The sequence below is a fragment of the Balaenoptera physalus genome (assembly GCF_965194825.1).
Source record: "Balaenoptera physalus genome assembly, chromosome: 1".
Taxonomy (NCBI): domain Eukaryota; kingdom Metazoa; phylum Chordata; class Mammalia; order Artiodactyla; family Balaenopteridae; genus Balaenoptera; species Balaenoptera physalus.
In genome coordinates this window covers 157,677,557-157,698,435 of record NC_138882.1, presented here as the reverse complement: position 1 = coordinate 157,698,435, position 20,879 = coordinate 157,677,557, and the positions used below count along the sequence as shown (strand labels likewise).

Sequence of the window (20,879 nt, the reverse complement as noted above, 5' to 3'; positions counted from 1 at the left end):
TTGGCTCTACGGCCCTATAGTCTCTGTTGCAGCTACTCAACTATCTGCTGTAGAGGTAAAGCAGCCATAGATAACATGTAAATGATAAGCATGGCTGTGTTCCAATAAAATTTTATCTACAGACACTGAAATTTGAGTTTCATATACTTTTCACAGGCCATGAAATATTATTCTTTTTTAGTTTTTTGTTTGTTTGTTTGTTTCCTCAACTACTTAAAGATGTAGGACACGTTCTCAACTCATGGGCCTATCCTAGACAACAATTTCACACTTTCTCGTTTCCACTCAAAAGTCCAACACCTATTCTTCCATCTTCACTCTCAGCTGACGATCTTTCTTTTCACTAAGCAATCTGAAGAGAACTTCTTACAAGCTACCACCACCTCTATTCGTTTAACTGTATTTGTGTCATTATATCCTGGTTTCTCTCCTGTTGTTACACTTCTGGCAAAGATCAACCCCTCATTCCCAAGACTCACCCCACTCAAGAACACCACTTCAACAACTCTCCAGCCTCCTTCTCGTGCATTATCAATAGTTCCCTCTCTACTGGATCTTTCCATCAGCATATACATATAATGTTATTTCTCTCATTTAAAACAAAACCAAAAACACACTCTCATCCCCACTTCTTACACCCCATTCTCTCCTTCCCTTCTCAAAAACATCCCCTGAAAGACGTGTTTATGCTTACTCTTTCTCTTCCCATTCTTTCTTAAATGTACTCCAATCATGCTTTTGTCCTACCACTCCTTTGAAACTGCCCTTATAAAGGTCCCCAATGACTTCCATGTTGTGAAATCTAGTAAATTCTCAGTCCTCATCTCATTTGCCCTACCAGCAAGTGAGATTTGGCTAGTTGAGCACCCTTGTTCCTTGAAACATTTTACCTTCGCTTCCAGGGGATTCTACCATCTTAGTTTTCCTCCTATCTCACTGACTCTTCCTTTTTAATCTTCTTTGCTGATGCCTCCTCATCACTCCAAGGCTCAGTTCTTAGACCTCTTCTCTTTTCTACCTTCATTAACTTCCTTGGTGATTTCATTCAGTCTCATGGCTTTAAATAAAAACCTGTATGCTGACTACTCTCATTTTTATCTCTCTAGCTTGGACCTCTCCCCTGAACTCCAAGCTCATATATCTAACTGCCTACTACTTGGATATCTAATAGGCATCTCAGATTTAACGTGTTGAAAATTGAGCTCCTGATCTTCCTCCCAAACCTCTTCCGCCTGCAATCTTGTCTGTCTCAGTTAATGGCAACTCCATTCTTCTGGGTAGGATTTTGGGTGACTTCCAGTTGAGTGTGATGGGTAGAAGGAAGAATGGGAGAAATGGGACTGAACAGTTACAGGAATAACAGACAAGGAAGTAGAGTCTCAATTATGTCCTAGACTTGGGGCTTACTGCTACTATGAGATACTAGGTGAGTACCATAACTTTTCCCTTTCTTGTTTGCAGTTGATTAAGAGACAGAGGAAAAATAAGTGGGTGTTGTAATTAAGAACCTCAGGAGGAAGAGGCACTAAGCGCCCACTATCTTGAGGACATCCTGAACTTAAATTCTGCCAGATAAATGAGACTGAAATGAGCAAGGACTACACGAACAGGCTGAACAGTAATCATAAAACTGCTCCTGGCCCTGGATATGTAAAGAACAAACACAACAGACATCATTACCAATGGGCATATGGTCAATGCTCTATCCCAGGAAATGGGAAAAGGAGGAAGGAAATTCACTATGTATGATGAATGCTGTACATGTGAACAGTGTGGAGGAAGATAAAAGATTAAGAACTATTCTAGACTTTGAACTCTTCCCTACATTTAAGAAGCCATTTACTTGTCCATAGTCTCTTGCCTGAAACCCCTAGGGCCAGATGTGTCTTGGAGTCAGAATTACTGGATTTTAGAAAGGTAACAAGTGCAGATACCATATAACTGTATCTGAATACCTTCAGGGTCACCAGGTAAATCCAAAAAGGTAAAAGTTGATTCTTACCAGAAACGTGGAATCCATTTCTGCTGTCATCAGCACTATGCCCTTTTCTTCCTTAAGTTCAGGGTAGTGATATAAAATCAGCTGGCTGGCTGCAGCTTCCCCTCGGGTCTGTAAGGAGGAACACTTAATCAAGGCTCAATAAGGTGCCACCACAACAAAACTGCGACTTCACAGCAATAGAGAGTCTGGAGGGAATTCTGGCTCTTAACAGCCGCTTGGGTGGCTGGTGAGTCGGAGGACTGGCACGTGGCGGTGGCCAGGTCTGCCAAGGCACATCGAAACTGACAGCTTGCACAGTGTTATTTGTGTCTTCAATTGAAAAAGGTTTGGCTTTTCTCCCGGAAAATGTTTACAGTAGGCAGTGAATCCTTCATCACGGCCATATATTTAAAAACAAAACGGCACAAGCAGCTACCAAGTCAAGTCCTAAAGAAAGCAATATGCCTGTGTAATTGCCGCTTTTATGGACTAGTGCATTTCACAGTTGAAATCTACTCCCCTTGGCTGGCTCTGAGGACTGAGCTCTTTTAAGCTGTAGCAAACAGCTGGAGAGTTTGCACACGGGCCAGATTTGTAATGTGCAGTTTTAAAATATAATCTGGGTGGGAGAAAGAGGGGAAAGAAGAATGGGAACATCATAATTTCATGAAGAATGGACAGGGCAGTGGTGACTAGACCTCACTCCAGACTAGGAAGAGAGGCTAGGTTCAAAGCCTAAGCCATCACATAGTATAGAAGGAAATAACTATACATTCAGAAGATCTCTGGGTTTCATTTTTAAAATTTCAGCAAAAGTCCTTTTAATTATCAATACCTAATTATTGCTAGGGTACTCTTAATAATAGTTCAGCCTCAGTTCTCTCGAACATACTTCAAATACACTATCATTTTGGTCATAATTATGTTTCTGGATCTTTTTCCTATACTTGTATATGAGCTTCACGAAGGCAGTCCTAGCATAGTTTCCAACACAACAGCATAATGGTTAAGTTCATAGACTTTGGAGTCAATAACCTGGAGTCAAGCAAACCCAGCTCTACCACTTACTAGCACTGTGAACTAACTTCTCTGAGCCCACTATTTTTTTTCTTTTCTTTCTACTTTTTTTTTTTTTAAAACAAACACAATACAAGTTTTGGATACAATCACAAGGGCTACAGTCATGAGCAAATTCTCATTCTGTTTTGTGCTCCCTTTACCCCAACTTCAAAGCCATTATAATACATTCTTGTTTTTGCCAGATTCAGCCTCCAAATATAGAATGTCAATCCTAGTGATGATCTCATTTAAAATACTTTTATTTCAAAAGCTTCAAATGCTTTGGATCAAACTTCTTAATCTAATACTTGGGAGTAAAACAAAGAAAAAGGAAGGAGGGAAGCAAACAAAACGACATCTGTGAAATGAAAACTATGCATCTAGCACCTTAGAAAGTGCTGACTTGGTTAATAAAACACATGTAAGACACAGAGCCTACCTTAAGGTTATAAAGATAACCATCATGACTCACCCATGTTTGTTAAGTGAGGTACATGCAGTAAATGTTATAGATGTATGGGGAAGAGAGGAGAGAGCCAGAAATAGTCAGAGAATGTGTTTTGGGATCGTTTCAATTTCTAGGTAGTGAGTGGGGCCTAAAAAGCTAGCCCAACAAAGTATGACAATTCATCAGTGCTACAGCAAATCCTGCTGGTAGTTAGTACATATTCTGTGTCCTCAAGCCTCAGCAAGGGCTCATAATACCACAAAGGGGTAGGCCTCCTTCATCTAGGGGCTGAGCACAGGCCACCTACCTGAATATTTATAAGTGCAGTGAAGTGGAGTTCAGTACCTGTCCACTGCCCGACAAAAAACTCATAACCTTCCCTTCTTGGTAGTGCACACAGAAACTGTGGGAAACAAATACATGACGAGACAGATGAATAAATAAAATCATTTGCTCTATGTCCAACCACCTGTGTCATTCACTCCATTTCTTCAAAGTTTGGTGTTAAAAACTTTTTTTAAATTATGAAATTCATATGTGATAATATAACAAACACTCATACACTACCCAACTCACCTAAGAAAGAAAGCATTAGAGATCCAATTGAAGCTCTCTCTGTAAACCCATTATAATTCCATTCCAGTATAACAGCTAAACTGCATTTGGTGTCTGTCATTCCCTTTCAGTTTTTTATACTTTTAATGTATAGGTATACATCCATAAACAAGAAATAGTACTGTTTGCATGTTTAAAAACTTAAATCGTATCAAACTATATGTACACTTTTGCAACTCGCTTTTTTTTACTTCACATCATACGTCTGAGATTTACTCATGTTGATAAATATAACTCCTAATTCATTATTTTCACTGTTATATGGAATGTGACTACAGAAATTTACCACAATTTTATCTATCCTTCTTTTGATGAACTTTTGGGTCTTTTTCAATTTCTAAACTTTCTAATGCTGCTGCATTAATTTTTGTCACAATTATTGTAATCACTTCATATTCTACTATCTGAGGCTGATACTGAAGCATGTCTCTAAACACCAAGAAATAATAAGTTTTATGCTCAAGATGAACTGGGGAGGAGTGGTGAAGAGAATGGTGGCAGAACAAAACAAAGTATCATCAGTCCAATATGCATTAGTCATGGAATTGTCTCCTTACTGCTAACCACTAAGGCTCTGTTTTATTATTATTAGATGAGATAACATCAGTGCCTACCAAATGGGTAAACACTTTTTTTAAAGCTTTATTAAGGTATACTTGAAGTATAAGTTGCATATATTTAAAGTGTACAATTAGAATAGTTGTGACATATGTATACAGTGAAACCATTACCACAGTCAACACAATGAACATATCTATCATCTCTAAAAATTCCTTTGTAATTCATATCTCCCTCTCTCCAACTGTTCCTAAGCAGCCACTGACTTGGTTTCTGTCCCTACTGGTCAGTCTTCATTTTCTAGAATTTCGTATAAATGAAACCACAGAATCTATACTTCTTTTTGGTTTGGCTTCTTTCACTCAGCACAATTGTTTTGTGATCTATCCATGTTGGTGCATATATCAATAGTTCATTCCTTCTTATTGCTGAATCTTATTCCATTATATATGTATTGTATATGATGTATATGTACACACACACACAATTTCTTTATTCTTTCACCTGTGATAGAGTTGGGTATCTTCAGTATTTGGTTATTAAAAATAAAGCTGCTATGAACACTTGTGTACAAGTCATTGAATGGACATATGCTTTCAGTCCCTTGGGAAAATATCTAGGAGTAGAATGGCTGGGTCTTATGGCAGGTATATGCTTAACTTTTAAAGAAACTGCCAAACTGTTTTCTAAGGTGGTTGTACCATTTTACATTACTACCAGCAATATATTAGAGTTCCAGCTGTCCCATATCCTCACCAACACTTGGTATGGTCAATCTTTTTAATTTTAGTCATCTTAGTGGTATCTCACTGTGGTTTTAATTTGCATTCCCATTATGACAAATGATGCCGAACATCTTATAACTTCCATTGCACTTCATTGGTGAATTGTCTGACTCTTTTGCTCATTTTTAAATTGGGTTGCTAGTCCTCTTATAAAGTTGTAAGAGTTTTTAGTATATTTTATATACAAGTAACTTGTCAATATATGTTTGCAAGTATTTTCTCCCAGCCCGTGGCTTACCTTTTCATTTTCACAACAATGTCTTTCGAAAAGTAGAAATTTTTAATTTTTTTATTGTGGTAAAATAGACATAACAGTTACCATTTTAACCATTTAAAGTGCACAATTCACTGGCATTAAGTATATTCACACTGTTGTGAAACCATCACCACCATCCATCTCCAGAACTTATTTCATCTTCCCAAACTGAAACTCCATACCCATTAAACAATAACTCCCCACCCTGCCTTCCACTCATCCCCTGGCAACCACTGTCCTTCTTTCTGTATATGAATCTATTCTAGGTACCTCATATAAGTGGAATCATACAGTATTTGTCCTTTTATGACTGGCTTATTTCACTTAGCATAATGTCTTTACGGTTCATGAATGCTGTAGCATGTGTCAGAATTTCCTTCCTTTATAAGGCTGAATAATGTTCTACTGCATGTATATATCACATTTTATTTATCCATTCATCTATCAGTGGACACCTGTGTTGCTTCTACCCTTTGGCTACTGTGACTAATGCTGTTATGAACATGGGTATACAAAGAGAAAATTTTAATTTTGATGAAATCTCATTTATTGATTTTTTCTTTTATGGTTTTGTGCTTTTTGTGATGTATCAATACTTAAATCTCTGCCAAGCCCAGGTCACTAAGATTCAATCTAAGATTTTTTTTTTTCTAGATCTTGAGTTAATTTTTGGATACTGTGTGAGGTAAGAGTAGAGGTTCATTTTTTTTGCATATGGATACTCAAATTGTTTTGCACAATTTGTTGGACATGTGTTGAAAAGATTATCCTTTCTCTATTTAATTACCTTGGCACCTTTGCTGAAAAACAACTGACCATGCATACATTGGTTTACTTCTGAATTCTCTATTCTGTTCCATTGATCTATTCGTCTATCTTTATGCTGTTACCACACTGTCTTCACTACTGTAGCTTTATGAGAACATGGTCTTGAAATCAGGTAATGTAAGTTCTCTAACTTTGTTCTTCTTTTTCAAAATTGTTTTGTTATTCTAGGTCCTTTGGATATCCAAATAAGTTTTTTAAATTGGCTTGTCAATTTAAAAAAAAAAAAAAGAAAAAAAAAGCCTATTAGGATTTTGATTGGGATTATATTTTATCTAGAGATCAATTTGGAGAGAAATGACAACAATATTGAGTCGTCCAACACAGTATATCTCCCCATTTACTTAGATGTTTTTTATTTTCTCTCAGCAATGTTTAGAAGCATTTTTTGAGAATCTTAGAAATTAGTATAGACACCAAGTCGGCTGATCCATCTCACCTATTCCCTTTCTCTTAGGTCTTCTGGCAGCTCAATACCCCAGCAACAATTTCATAATTCCTTTTAGGTATATATAATCAAAATGGCATGGCCAAAACTGAAAAGAAACTGTCAATAAAAGAGAAACTTAAAGGAGGCTGAAAAGATTAAGGTCTCAGGTGTTGCTTCCAACATTCACTTATATTAATAAATTAAGATCCACATCAGAAAGGGCTGAGATGTTTCAGAGAGCTAAACAGAGCCACACGCTTATTGGGCCAAACCCACATGATTTCATAAGGCTAAAAATCTTACTTATCAGTACAATCAACATGTGAGCGTCTTTGTTAAATAACTGTAACATGTGAGATGGTATGGAGCATGAAGAGATTGGTTAGGAAACATCCTTGTCTGGCAGCACTGATAAGCAATCCTCATATGGTCACTGGACACTTACTGTTGGACAGGACTGAGCCCGGTTCCAGATCAAATCAAACTTCTCTTTCTGTAGGTTAGAAAAGAATAAAATTCAAAAACAAGAAAACATAAAAGGCCACAATCACATTTAAATTCACCAAGACTGAACTCTAGAACTAAAATACAACTAAAACAATCCCAAGTTCCATCATTTACAAATCCCTCGTACAACAAAGAGGGAAAAGCAGAGGTATGCTTTCCTGTTCAATATCAGAATTATGTGTGAAGAGTGGACACTGCAAATGCTCTAACTCTTCAGGGGACTCTGCCCAGTGTCAGAGACAACAGGTCACTGAGTTTGTCCAGGGAGAGACAAGAAGGCCTATTCAAACAATGAGTCAGCATTGGAGACCTAAAAATATCATGAAAAGTGCCGACCCTTCTGAATGTTGGACTCATGAAAGGAAAGGGTATATATGTAAAAGAGGAAGAAAATAAAAGATAGCAATACTCTCACAATAACCAAAAGGTCTGGCTTTATTTTTCCATCTGTAAGTTTTCCTCCTTAAACTTACACGTGTAAGCTCAGTATATATTTGGGTGCTTGATATAAACTTAACCTAAAGCTACTTCCTCTTCAGAGAAGAACAATTAAAGAACTAGCTGATAACCCAGTACATTAAATGCTTTCTTCTGGTAGAAGGCAGCAGGACATAAACCAGAAGAAGTCAGCAGCATTCCTTCCCAGTCACAGATCTTAATGGTCAAGCAGTGGCCCGTTACTATCTCCAAGAAAGCAACTTTGAGAAAGGAAAAAAAAAAAAAAAAAGCCACTTGCTAAGGGGAAATGCCAGAAAAAGACTAGGAGGAAGCTCCAAGTGAGCTCAGGTACAGGTCACTCATAGACAGGAAGGGAAGAAAGCTAGGCCAGAGGCCCTGTCCTAAATTCCAACAGCTTGGCTGGAAAACACCAAAGAGAAATAAAAGACACTTGGAAATTGCTCAGCAACATAAACTTACACCATGCTCCCTTGTCAGAGACTTGACTCAAAGAGACATTTCTAAACCAGAAAGATGAAAAACAAAAGCCATAAATATACCATATGGAGCTCCCAATCTTTGGTGCTCAGGGCATAATAAAAACCCTCGAGCTATAAATGTAAGTTCTCAAGAGGCAATAAACATAGGAAAAGTAAAAGCAACTGCCTGCTAAGGTTAGAGCCCTGACCTTCATGTTATAACACTTTCATTTTCCCCTCCAAACTACTTACAGGAATAACTGCGTAGACTGTATCTTTTGCTGCAAAATACTGCTGCCAAATCTGTACAAAAAAGAGAGAGTGTCTGTGACACATCAGTAATCTTTTCAACCTGTACCAAGAAGTGGTGACAGCTTTCATTGCTCAGAGTAATATGCTATTTGATAACAGGGAGGAAATCCCAACGTTAATACTTTTATTACTAGTACATGATTACAAAAAAGATTTAATACCACCGACTCTTCTAGATGATCAAACTGTAACTCTTAATAACAAATTCCTATCAGAGAAACGGATTCTGAGACCTTGTTAATCACTTCTCCCAAGGTGTGCCTTGTGTGTAATAGACAAGCTTTTTTTTATCATATCTTCTCTCTTCTCTCCCAAAACCCGCACTGTCCGGCCAACTGTGGGCCCTCTCAGAGAGCCAGGATCAGTCATTCGGAACCCAGGGTCTGAAGTCAGGCAGATCTGGATGCAAATCCCAGCTCCTATCATTTGCTGGCTATGCTACTTTGGGAAAACTACTGGAAATCACTAAATTATATCAATATACTCATCAATAAAATAGCAGTAATATTAACCTTAGAGGATTACTGTGAAGACTACTGAAATAATGTTTGTGCTTAGCACAACAGAATTACAATGCAAACCAAAGCCAAGGTGCTCCGAGGGCAAAAAAGATGCACTTAATCCAAGTTAGGGAACAAGTGCCAGAGAAAGGGACACCTGAGCTGTATCCTGAAGAATGATCAGGAGTTAGCCAGGTGAACAGGGAGTCTGGGAAGATAAACAGGTAGGAGAGAAGATAAGAGACACATTCTAAGCAGAGAATGACAAGCAGTAGCAAAGGCATAGAAGTTGGGGAAGGCATCATAGCCAAGGTGACACCTGAGGGAGCTGGTGTTGAAGACTGGGTCACCTTCCTTTAGAGCTGCTCTGCTTTGTCAACATTCCCATGAAAATGGGGGTGAAGGGCAGCAACTGAAGATACTAATCAAAGTGTGATCTCACCAACACAAAGCACAGAAGGACTATTACCTCCTAGGACCTGGGCAAATCACTCTATCAATGCAGTAAGGTTGCTTTTCTTTTTTTTCTTTTTTTTTTTTTTGCATGTCAAAACACTGTCTCCTCATTTTAAGGACAGCATATCCTGCTTATTTTTATTTAATTTATATTAGTAGATAGTTTATGAATCAACACTGAATTTATGAGACTGACAGATGTTCCCTAACATAGTTGACCTTGGTTACTCAAAATTATATTATTGAACACAAATTCGTATCTAAAAATATAGGTCTAAATGATATTTGTCATATGATGATCAGGCCTCCTGGGCCTGGCTTCTCTCTCCCCAAAGGACATGCCTGGTGTCCACTTTCTATTGGCACTTCTTCCCAAAGGCAGTTTGAGGTCTCCTGGAGACTTTGCATTAAGCCTCTATTAACAGAAGTTAGAACTCTGCGCTGTTCTCTTTTTGTTTTTGTGTCTGTCTTTCCACTAGGCTGAAACCCCTTGAGAGTTGGGGATTCTCTCATTTATTTCTATGCCTGGCACAGAGGCTGACATTTAATAACTGTCTGCTGAAATGAATGACACAGCGCTCAAGGACACCCACAGTAATTGGCACAGCTTCCCATAAGGGAATATGATGTAGAGTCAAACAGACAAGGGTTTGAGTCTTAGCTCTGCCACTAAGTTGCTTCATGTCTTTAAGTTACAGTTTCCTCAGCTGTAAATTGGGAATAATAGCACCTACTTTATAAGGGGGTTATGAGAATACAATGAAATAGTGTATATAAAGCACTAAGTACAGTACCTAACACATAGTATACTGCTTTTATTATTATTTTGATTCTCTCAACATACCTAAAATATAATTCATGGAACTATAAGGAATGCCAATAAATAGCTTATTATATTCTAATTAGCGAGAAAAGAATCAGATGTGAAAATGTAAATAGCATTTACAAACGCTAATTCAAGCAATATGGAACGCTTGGTATATGGAATGACCAAACAAGCGGAATAGATCACACGTGCTTTGAAGGAAGGTGTCCAGGAAGCTTCCTGCAGAAGGTCCTAAAATAATGGAGGACTCTGAATGTCAAGCAAAGGAATATGGGAAGTCACTGAATATTTGAGAGCAGGTTACTAACATAATATTTATTTTTACTTATTTATTTAAAAACACAAATATAGCACTTATTCTGTGCCAGGCACTGTTCCAAGTACTTTATAAATATTAACTCGTTTAGTTCCCCAAATAACTCCATGAGGTAAGTACTATTACTATGTCCACTTTACAGATAGGGAATCTGAGGCCCCCAAAAGTGAACTAACTTATCAAAGTCATTCCGCTAGTAAGTGGCAGAGCTAGAACTTAAAACTGGCAGCTTGGTCCTAGAGTCTGTGTTCTTAACCAATACACTATGTGAAGTAGAACTTCAGGAGGATTGAACTGGTGAGGATATGATGGGGGAGAGGGGGTGGGAGAAGTAAGAGCAGGGAAACCTATTTAGAAAGGTAGTCATCCAGGCATAGAGTAGTGATGATTTTAAATAAGATGTGGAAAACAGGAATGAAAAAGAAAGGGGAAATGTGAGTTGATTAGATATATAGGAGTGAGACCAAGTTTTTGTATGCACTATTTTTCATGTAATTCATCACTTCTGCTTTCAATGATTGTCTTTCATTTTGGCTAGAAAGAGGTGTCAGGAAATGTATGCTCCTTTCTACTTTCAGATTTGGTTCACAGAGCACACATTTTCATAAAGTATGCCAATTCATTTTCATTCATTACCTGTTTTATTTCTTCTGCAGTTTTGTCTTTCACCATCTCAACGTTAAAGATTGAACTGAGAGTCTGAAAGAGAAAATAAAAGGCAATTAACACCCACAATTAAAAAAATAAAACAGTTTAACTCTATCTGTAAGCCTTGTGGGAAGCAACATGGGAGGACAGTAAAGCAGATCTTCAATAAGTGGAGAATGAGTATAAGAAAACCCACATGCTCAGAAAAGGGAGCCCCCAGGGCAGGTTTCACAGTTCTATTTTCAGGGAATATCTACTGGTACTTCCCAAATGTTTCACGCTCACTAATAAGCGTTGCAGCACTTTGCAGCTCCTAAGAGGAGAAAGTTTGGTTGTTACCTTTAACTGCTATTCTGCCAGAAGTGGCTCCTTATTTGCAAGTTAAATGACAGAGTAAACATGTTTTTATTTGATTTTTTAAGACTATTTCCTGGGACTTCCCTGGTGGTCCAGTAGTTATGACTCCGCATTTCCACTGCAGGGGGCACAGGTTCAATCCGGGTTGGAGAACTAAGATCCTGCATGCTGCGCGGCGTGGCCAAAAAAAAATCTACTTCCTATACAAAGTAGGAAGTAGTACACTACATTTCCTTTACATTTCCTCTAGCACCCCCAGGACCCACACTATACTAGGAGTCGTATCAAGGTCATAACAAAAATTCGTAGAAATATCTCTCATCTCCACAGTTAGAAAATCACAAAATCACTGAACCACAGTAAATATGTTCAAACTTGCAGCCACTTGTTATAGATGTTCCATATGAATTCACGCTTGGATATTTAATTAGAAACCTACCTTGTCCTTGGTGAATCCTCTGCTCATACGCTGTTTCCCCAATGTGTCTGTCTGAAATATACAATGGGACAGGATATTAATCTATACTTTACTCTTAAGAAGAAGACCACCCTCCCTAGGTGAGGTGCCCAATACCTCATTTAGTAATGCTGCACCTCAGAACTCACTTCTCTCCACTCTATACAGTAACTGTGCACACTGTTCTAAGAGTTACTGTTTGTGAGACAACTTTTCTTTGACTGATTCTGAGATACAGAGATGAGAAAGGAGTTCTCTGTTAGTAAACACCATCTACTGGTACTGAGAGTCCACTTTATCCCTGCCACCATGGATGAGGGAATCCTTCCCAGAACAAGCCTACTTGGGTTTCCTGTGCTCTCCTTCCCAGTGAGCCACAGAGGAGGTAAGAATGGAATGATATATTTTCCAAGCTGCTTCTTATCTGTGACAGCACTTCTGAAGTCAGGCAACCTCAGCAGACTACTGAGTCTTTTCCAGTACTCCATCTTAGTATTCCCTCCCTCAAATTAGACTCCCCCTCAAAAAAAGCCAAGAACAACTGAAAGTGATTATTTTCTCTCCTAGCCCACTCTCAGATAAAGGCCATGGCCAGGAAATCCAATTTTGAGTTGTTTCTGACAGTAGGGATGTGTTGTTCTGAGTTTTCCATTCAATTTCTGTGCCTTTCAGAGAGGAGTGCAATCCACACCTGGGATTCTGAAGCTGAAACATACTTTCTGCATTAAACCCTGTTTTTCATTACTCTGTGCTTTAATGAATCCAAACCTTTCATAAATGATGTCTGTAGAACCAGTACCCACAAATTAGACAAAAGCGTGCTGTAGAAGAACCTACTGGATACACCCTATGTGCCCAAAGTCTCAAGAGCAATTAATGAAACATTTAAAGCATGTCTACTGCAGATGCTTTGGAAACCTATGGGGACCTGTTTTTTTGTTATCACAATAATTGACTGGATGTTTTCACCTGCATTTATGGGAGAGGCAGCGGTGCTAAATGAGCTGCAATTTTGCAGATGAGTTCTACATAATGAATTTTCCCTCACCCCACACAACTTTCCAATTCTAGCCAGATCTTCCTTCCTTCCTCCCTCCCTCCTTCCTTTCCTTTCTCTTTCTTTCTCCTTTGTAAAACAGTTTTATTCAATACTGAATTTTTCAGAAATGCAACTACTATGTAACTTAAGAGAAGACTGTACATTGTGGAATCTCATGAGGGTCACTGATAACAACACTGCTTATGGTTTGGGAGTTTTTATAATTACCAACATAACATCCCGTACCAGTCTGCATTTGTTGCTTACGTATTCATGGTGATTTCATACAGAGGTGAAAGAACCTGATGACTGTACTAGGTCTCACAGCATAGTTGTGCCCAAGAACTTACATGCTGAAATCTGTATTGTATTTAAAAAATACTTCCCTTTATTACAGTTAAGGCATTATATTTATTTTTTCCCCCTGAAATTATGTGTGTAGGTGGGTTATATTGTCTACATTTCATTCCAGGGTAGAATTAGAGAGAATTAAATACAATTTATTATAAAAAGGGGATGTTGGGTATCACATGGTAGGGAACCAATGACTCAAAGTAAAGAAAAGGCTTTAGACATGGAGCCATTAGCCATTAGCCTTCCTCTAGCTAGATAAGAAAGACAGTAAGTGAATATTTACCTGAAGTTGCCATAATTTAAATTAAATCTTTACGTATTCTGCTCTTGTCATCATAAAGCTGAATTTCTAAGTCTTGTTTCAAAAAGGGGCAAAAAGCTTTCCCAGATAATACTGAAAGTTTATAATACAGTAATATTTCCCATAGCTATTGATTTGTAATATTGACACTATAAATGTTTGCTAAAGGAAATTACATTTGATAAAATATTTGTAGTAGAAAGTTATTTGTTCATATAAAATTGTAAACTACGTTTATCACAAGTTGAATTTGCTCCCCAACCTTGTAATGATTAACCCATTAACTATTCTTATTCGAATTAACTCAACCAGTTATTAAAAGACTGAGTGGGTTCTCTTAAAATTTAGGATACCCAAGGCAAAAAAAGTTATTTTCCAAGTAAAATAAACATCTCTCCTTTTACAATGTAGAACCCCAATTTTCCACTGTAACTACCTTATTTCAGGCCCATGCAGCCCACACCTGGATATATTCTCCCTGGCTTTGGCCTCTCCCACTCCAATTTGTTTTGTGCACCACCTTAGATTAGTATTTTTCAAATCATAGGTTGTGAAATCAATTTAGTGGACTGTGGCCAAAGTTTTTTAAAAGATGAAAATAATAATAAGAGTGCATTGCATGTATCAATAGTAAAAGTAAGCATTTGCTTCAGTTATAATTATATACATATATGTGTAATGAATTGCAATGTAAAATATATTTCTTACCGTGGGTCATGGTCAAAAAGTTTGAGAAGCACTGCATTAGATTAATCTTCCTATACAATTGTCCCCTGGTATCAGTCAGGGATTGGTTCCAGGACCCCTGAAGACACCAGAATCTGTAGGTGCTCAAGTCTCTTGTATAAAATGGTGTAGTGTTTGCATATAACCTATGCACATCTTCCCATACACTTTAAATCATCTCTAGACTACTTATAATACCTAATACAATGTAAATTCTATGTAAATAGTTGTAAATACAATAAATGCTATGTAAATAGCTACCTGTAAGTGGCAAACTCAAGTGTTGCTTTTTGGAACTTTCTACAGTTTTTTTTTCCCCCTGAATATTTTCTATCAGCTGTTGGCTGAATCCACAGATGCAAAATCTGTGGATGCAGAACCTGCAGATAGGGAGGGCTGACTATACACAGCTTTCAACATGCTTTTCCCCAGCTCTGATTCTTGTTTAAGGGTAATAAGAGCTAACATGTATTAAGCACTTTTTCCTCCCTGATCCCTACATGTGTGCCTTGCCTTGACCACTCGACTATACCCCCTGGGAGCAGAGATTACCCTTTTCATCCCCTTATATCTCCACCATGACTACAGTACCTTGCCAGAAAGAGCAGAATACCATTTATGGATGGAGCTGATCCCCTCAATGAGCCCACTCCCAGGATAAGGGTCAGTGGTGGGGATGTAGCGCACTGGTGAGCCAACAACACCCAAAGGGGCAGGTCTTACCTTCTGTTCCACACATTTGATAAAGTCACCTTGCTTGGAGTGCCCCACTGGCTGCTTCCGAAACTCACTGCACTTCTCCAGTCGGGACTCAAAAGCAGTTGGGTCAGACCTGATCAAAGGTAAACCAAAGGATAAACCCAAAAAAAAAAAAAAAAAGGATAAACCACCTGGGCCTTCCTGGACATTTTTTTTTTTTTAATAAATTTATTTAATTTATTTATTTATTTTTGGCTGCGTTGGGTCTTCGTTGCTACACGCAGGTTTTTCTCTAGTTGTGGAGAGTGGGGGCTACTCTTCATTGCGGTGCGCGGGCTTCTCATTGTGGTGGCTTCTCTTGCTGCAGAGCATGGGCTCTAGGCACGCGGGCTTCAGTAGTTTTGGCACGTGGGCTCAGTAGTTGCGGCTCACAGGCTCTAGAGTGCAGGCTCAGTAGTTGTGGCGCACGGGCTTAGTTGCTTCGCAGCATGTGGGATCTCTTCCCGGACCAGGGCTTGAACCCGTGTCCCCTGCACTGGCAGGCGGATTCTTAACCACTGTGCCACCAGGGAAGCCTGCCTTTCTGGATTTTGAAATAACAAAGCACCATGTTCCACTTCCACAGAGAGAGGACACAGACAGTCAGAGGCTGAAGGATTTGTCTTAATTTAGTTAGGCCTGAGCACAGGCCTACAAATCAAAAAAGTGGGAAAAGAAATCCACTTATTCAACTGTTATTAATCCTCAAGGGGCCTGTGTAACATTTTTCTCCTGCAGGATATTCCCTAGGGTGACACAGGGCTTGCTCCCTCAGGTACTTACACTCTGGGTATTTGGAATTTAAATCCTTAAGATGGGAAAGGTACTTTGTGGTCATCTTGCTGGGTTAGATGAAAGAATCCTCAGGCAGGAATCCCAGGTGTCAAGCTTTTACTGGAACACATCTGATTCTTAGACATCTCCCTTCCCTCCCCGACTAGGCAAATCTCTACTTATTCAGATCCCGGCAATTCAGAGGCTTCAGGCACCCTATTTTGCAGATTTAGCACCTGAGTTCTCCCTGACCCTCTCTCCAAAGAACCTGCTCCAGTTGATGGAACATCAGAATTTGTCCTTTATGTCAAAATGGGGTTGGTCTTCAGGCGTGAAGTCCAGGTTGGGGCTGCCATCTGTTAAGAATGCTTCAGGCTGTGTAGCTGACAATATTTGGCGGTGTACACTTTGGTGAAGATGTTATCCAGGGGCTCCCGCTCCCGGGCCATGAGACCTGTAGTGTCATGGGTGACGTCTGCAGGCTCCAAGGGCATCCTGGTCACCCCTCTGGTCCTTCTTGGTCAAGGCAACGTAGGGCGCTCCTCCTCCATGTAACTCCTTTCTGAAGGTGATGTCGAACACCACTCCCTTCACTGCCATGTACTTGGATAGATCTTCCTCCCTTCCGGAGAAGGCCAGCTCCTCCTCGATGAAGAGCTGCACCAAGGGCCTCACCTGGTAGGGTGTGGCACCTGCCTGGCCAGGGCTGCAAGTACCAGGGCCTAGGTCAGTGTTGCCAGTGAGCAGATGGAGACGGTGAGGGGTGGCCCAGGCAGTGGAGCCCTGTGTACTCTCACCCTGGACATCTTTTATTATTAAAACATTCTGAGTCTAAGTCTACCTCTCTGTATCTTTCACTCCCCCAGGAACAAGAGAAAATGTCTAATTCTTTTTATGAGTACCTGAAAATTGCTCTTATGTCACCTCCGAAGTTTCTCTTCTCTAGGTTGAATTTCTTCAGGTTTTTCAGCCCCTCTTCATATATGTGATTTGTAAATCATTCCTTACTGTGGACCTGCTCTCTGGGCACGTTCGTTTATGCACACTCTAGATACAGTGGGCCTAAAGCTCTCAACAGTGTAGAGTGTGATGCAAAAACCCAGGTACTGGACTGGAGTGGGGTCAGCAGGGCACACAGCCTTGTCTTGTCGTTGGCTCACACTGAACTGGGGTTATAAGTGCTCCAAGAGCCCAGGTTTTAGTGAGTATGCTCCAGCACTAACCAATCGAGGACTATAATTCCTTTTAAAATATCTCACGATAGCCTACCTGTTGGTCTTGGGCCTCATGGCGAAGCTCTGTCTTGCCTCTTTCCTTGACTTGGCCCAGGTTCTACTGATCCTTTTTTGGCCCTGCTTTCACTTCATACCTCCCTTTTCCTCTACCTCATGTTCTTTTCCTTTTTGTAGCCTCAGTTTTCCCTCCCATCTCACTCAACTTCTTCTAGGACTTATTCCTTCCTCTCTCCCTTTCACTCATTCAGCAAACTTGACTTGTTGTCTCTCGCCTGTTGGTTAACTTGCTGGGCTTCAGAGATACAGAAATAAATAAGAAAGAGTCCTTACCTCAAGGAGCTTACTATCTAGTAGGACAGAAAGACATGTAAATAAGTACATTAGAGTGCTACAGGTATTATGATGAAAATTTGCTCAGATATTCCCAAATGGTTGAGGTGGTTTCAGGCTCTGTTGCTCCCCTTACCTGGAACACCTGCCCCCAACATCAGTCCTTTATTCCTTTGCGCTGGGCCATAGAGCTAAAAGGAAGTTTTGGTATTAGATAAAGCTAGGGAGACTGGCAGGTACTAGAGCACAAGGGCCTTGCGTGGAACACTAAGGATATGGAGTGGCCTTGGAAAGCCACTCTTGAGGAGACAGCAGTAGTATGTGTAAATACTGACACAGGAATGATCTAGCGGGGAAGGAAAGTAAAACCAGTCATTCATTTGTTCATGAATAAGAATGAACAGGAGCTGTGAAGTATTCAGAATATTAGTAGACCACTCTTCTGAGATGCTTGTCTGTGAAAGGGATCAGTGAGAAAAGGCTGAAGGGGAATGTAGGTCAAGAAAAGGTTTTTAAGATGACAAATACTTGAGTATATCTGAATTCTGCTGAAGGAGAGCAAAAATACTCATTCAGTTATTCTGTCATTCTTTCAAAGAAAGATCATTAGAGTAGCAGTGACATGGACTGGGGGTAGATGGGTCTAAGACCAGAAGTGAGGAAGACTAGTTAGAGCAGGGGTCCCCAACCCCCGGGCCACGGGCCGGTACCAGTCCGTGGCCTGTTAGGAACTGGGCCACACAGCAGGAGGTAAGCAGCGGGCAAGCGAGCGAAGTTTCATCTGTATTTACAGCCACTCTCCATCCCTCGCATTACCGCCTGAGTTCCGCCTCCTGTCAGATCAGCGGCAGCATTAGTCTCACAGGAGCGCGAACCCTACTGTGAACTGCGCATGCGAGGGATCTAGGTTGTGCGCTCCTTACGAGAATCTAATGCCTGATGATCTGAAGTGGAGCTGAGGCGCTGAGGCTAGCGCTGGGGAGTGGCTGCAAATACAGAGTATCATTTGCAGAGAGGTTTGACTGCACAGAGACCATAATAAATCAACTGCTTGCAGACTTATGTCAAAACCCTATCGGTGAGTGGCAAGTGAAAACAAGCTCAGGGCTCCCACTGGTTCTGCATTACGGTGAGTTGTATAATTATTTCACTATATATTACAATGTAATAATAATAGAAATAAAGTGCACATTAGATGTAATGTACTTGAATCATCCCGAAACCCTATCCCGCCCCCACCCCCCCGCCCCTGCAGTCTGTGGAAAAATTGTCTTCCACAAAACTGTCCCCTGGTGCCAAAATGGTTGGGGACCGCTGAGTTAGAGGATGACTGCAATATTCTGGGTGAAGATAATAGAGTAAATTAAGGCTGTGGAAGTAGAGATGAGCTAGAACTCAAAGAAGTTACAGTATCAGTCTTAGGTTTCCTTGCCTAAGACAACTGTCTGCCCACCCTGCCAGATTCTCTCCCAAGTCCCTTCAATTTTCACTTTTGATCTCTTTCAGCTCTTCCCAGTTCAACTCTTTGGACCCTCCACGGCCTCCTTATACCCACCTCAACCTCCTCTCATCTCCAGGTCCTTCTCTCTGGAAGGTGAAGGGTAGTGTTAGGAACACCAGATACCAAGTCAGACAAATCCCAACCAGCTGTGTGACCTTTGGCAGGCCTCTTACTCTCTCTGATCCTCAGTTTTCTCATCTTAATGACAGAGTTCAACTGAGAGCCAACTGTAACACTATTAATCTTTGATGCCCTGCTCCCACCCAATCTCCTTTCCTTACAGTCAGGGTCCTCAGCTAGAAGCCTGGGAACCCGAGTCCTATGACAGGGCTCAGCTGACTCAATAGGTGACCCTGAGCAAGTCAAGTCCCTTCTCTGGAAGGCTCCATTTTCCCATTTCGATAATGAGGACAGGTCTCTTGGAGTTGCCTGCCTCTTAAGGGCTGTCGTAAGAGTCGACCTCAGCGTTTTGAGAACTAAAGCAGACAGAAAGACAACTGGGGCTTCGCAGAGACTCCCGGCTCTCACACTAGCTGTGTGATCTTAGGCAAGTGACCAAGCCTCTCTGAGCCTAAATAACCATCTGTAGAGTGGGGACAGTGCCAGTGGTCCTCTGGCAGGGCTGCTGGAAGGGCTGAGAGCGCCAGATACAGATACACCAAGAGCGCGGGTCGAGCTCCGTCCCTCCTCCCCGCCCGCCGCCGGCCGGGCCCGCACCTGCGCAGCTGCTGGATCTTGTCGCGGTAGCGGTCGTAGAAGGGGTTGGCCTCGATCTCGTTCCCGACACCACTGCCTTCGGCGCCCCCCGCGGGCCGGCCCGAGCCGGGGCGCACCGGGAACACGCGCAGCTGCGCGGGTGACACGAGCCCCAGGCCCAGGGCGCGGCTGCGCACCGCGCACAGGCCGCGGTAGATGCCGGCCACCTGCAGGACGGCCGGGCCCGCGCCACCCGCTGTCGCCACCACAGCAGCCATGACCGCCCCCGCCTCCTCCTCCACCTCCCCAGGCGCGTCGGCCTCGGCCCGCGGCCCGCGCGCCCACTCCATCGCCCTCCGGGTCCTCCGCGCCCGCGCTCCAGCAGCGAGGTTCCGCGCGCTGAAGGTTCCGGGAGCCGGTGAAGGGCGTGGTGGGAGGCAGGGGGTTCGCCGCTCCTGCCCCGGCCCCCGCCCGCGCCCCGCGAGCTCTGCAGCTCTAGCGCCCCCGCCCAACCTTCTCGCCGAGCCTGCGACCAGCAGCCCTTGCGGGCCAAGTCTCCTCTTGAAAGCTGCTCCGACCTACTGGTCCTCACCGAGCTTGCTCCCTTTTAAATTCTTTAGGCACATGCTGGAGTAGTCATCCTTCAGCATCGAAGGCCCTTTCATCAGCTGTAATCACAGTAGCAGCTTCTCTTTATTGAGCGTTTCTATGTGCAGGACACTATCTGCTTCATACTGTGAGAGGCAGGTTTTATCCCCATTTTACAGACGAGGAAACTGAAGCTGAAAATCATTAAGAGACTTGTCCCAGACTTGTCCAAGGGCTGAATTCTTTTAAAGATGCCAGCTGCCTCCGAAGCCTTTTCTTCCTCTGCTTCCTGACACCCACCTTGAACTCCAGCCAAACTGAACTACGCTTCTCCCCAAAGAGAC

General features: G+C 41.4%; 1 protein-coding gene across 8 annotated transcripts in view; it reads right to left on the bottom strand.

Annotated features, from left to right (window-relative positions):
* The window catches only part of ATPAF1 (ATP synthase mitochondrial F1 complex assembly factor 1), a 34,208-nt gene extending 13,796 nt beyond the window's left edge, over window positions 1–20,412 (bottom strand). For 2 of the 8 annotated variants that reach the window (XM_082433432.1, XM_082433431.1), the window contains exons 1-8: window positions 19,969–20,405; window positions 15,397–15,505; window positions 12,236–12,286; window positions 11,428–11,490; window positions 8,634–8,684; window positions 7,403–7,450; window positions 3,796–3,891; window positions 2,003–2,110 (exon numbers count right to left, since the gene is read on the bottom strand). In XM_082433432.1, coding sequence (XP_082289558.1) covers window positions 2,003–2,110; window positions 3,796–3,891; window positions 7,403–7,450; window positions 8,634–8,684; window positions 11,428–11,490; window positions 12,236–12,286; window positions 15,397–15,505; window positions 19,969–20,297 — 855 coding nt within the window. In that variant the 5' untranslated portion in view covers window positions 20,298–20,405. Of the gene's footprint in view, window positions 1–2,002; window positions 2,111–3,795; window positions 3,892–7,402; window positions 7,451–8,633; window positions 8,685–11,427; window positions 11,491–12,235; window positions 12,287–15,396; window positions 15,506–19,968 lie in introns of all 8 variants that reach the window. The other 6 variants (XM_082433427.1, XM_082433429.1, XM_082433428.1 and 3 more) reach the window with 6 other exon arrangements.
* Between the last annotated feature and the right edge of the window lie 467 nt (window positions 20,413–20,879).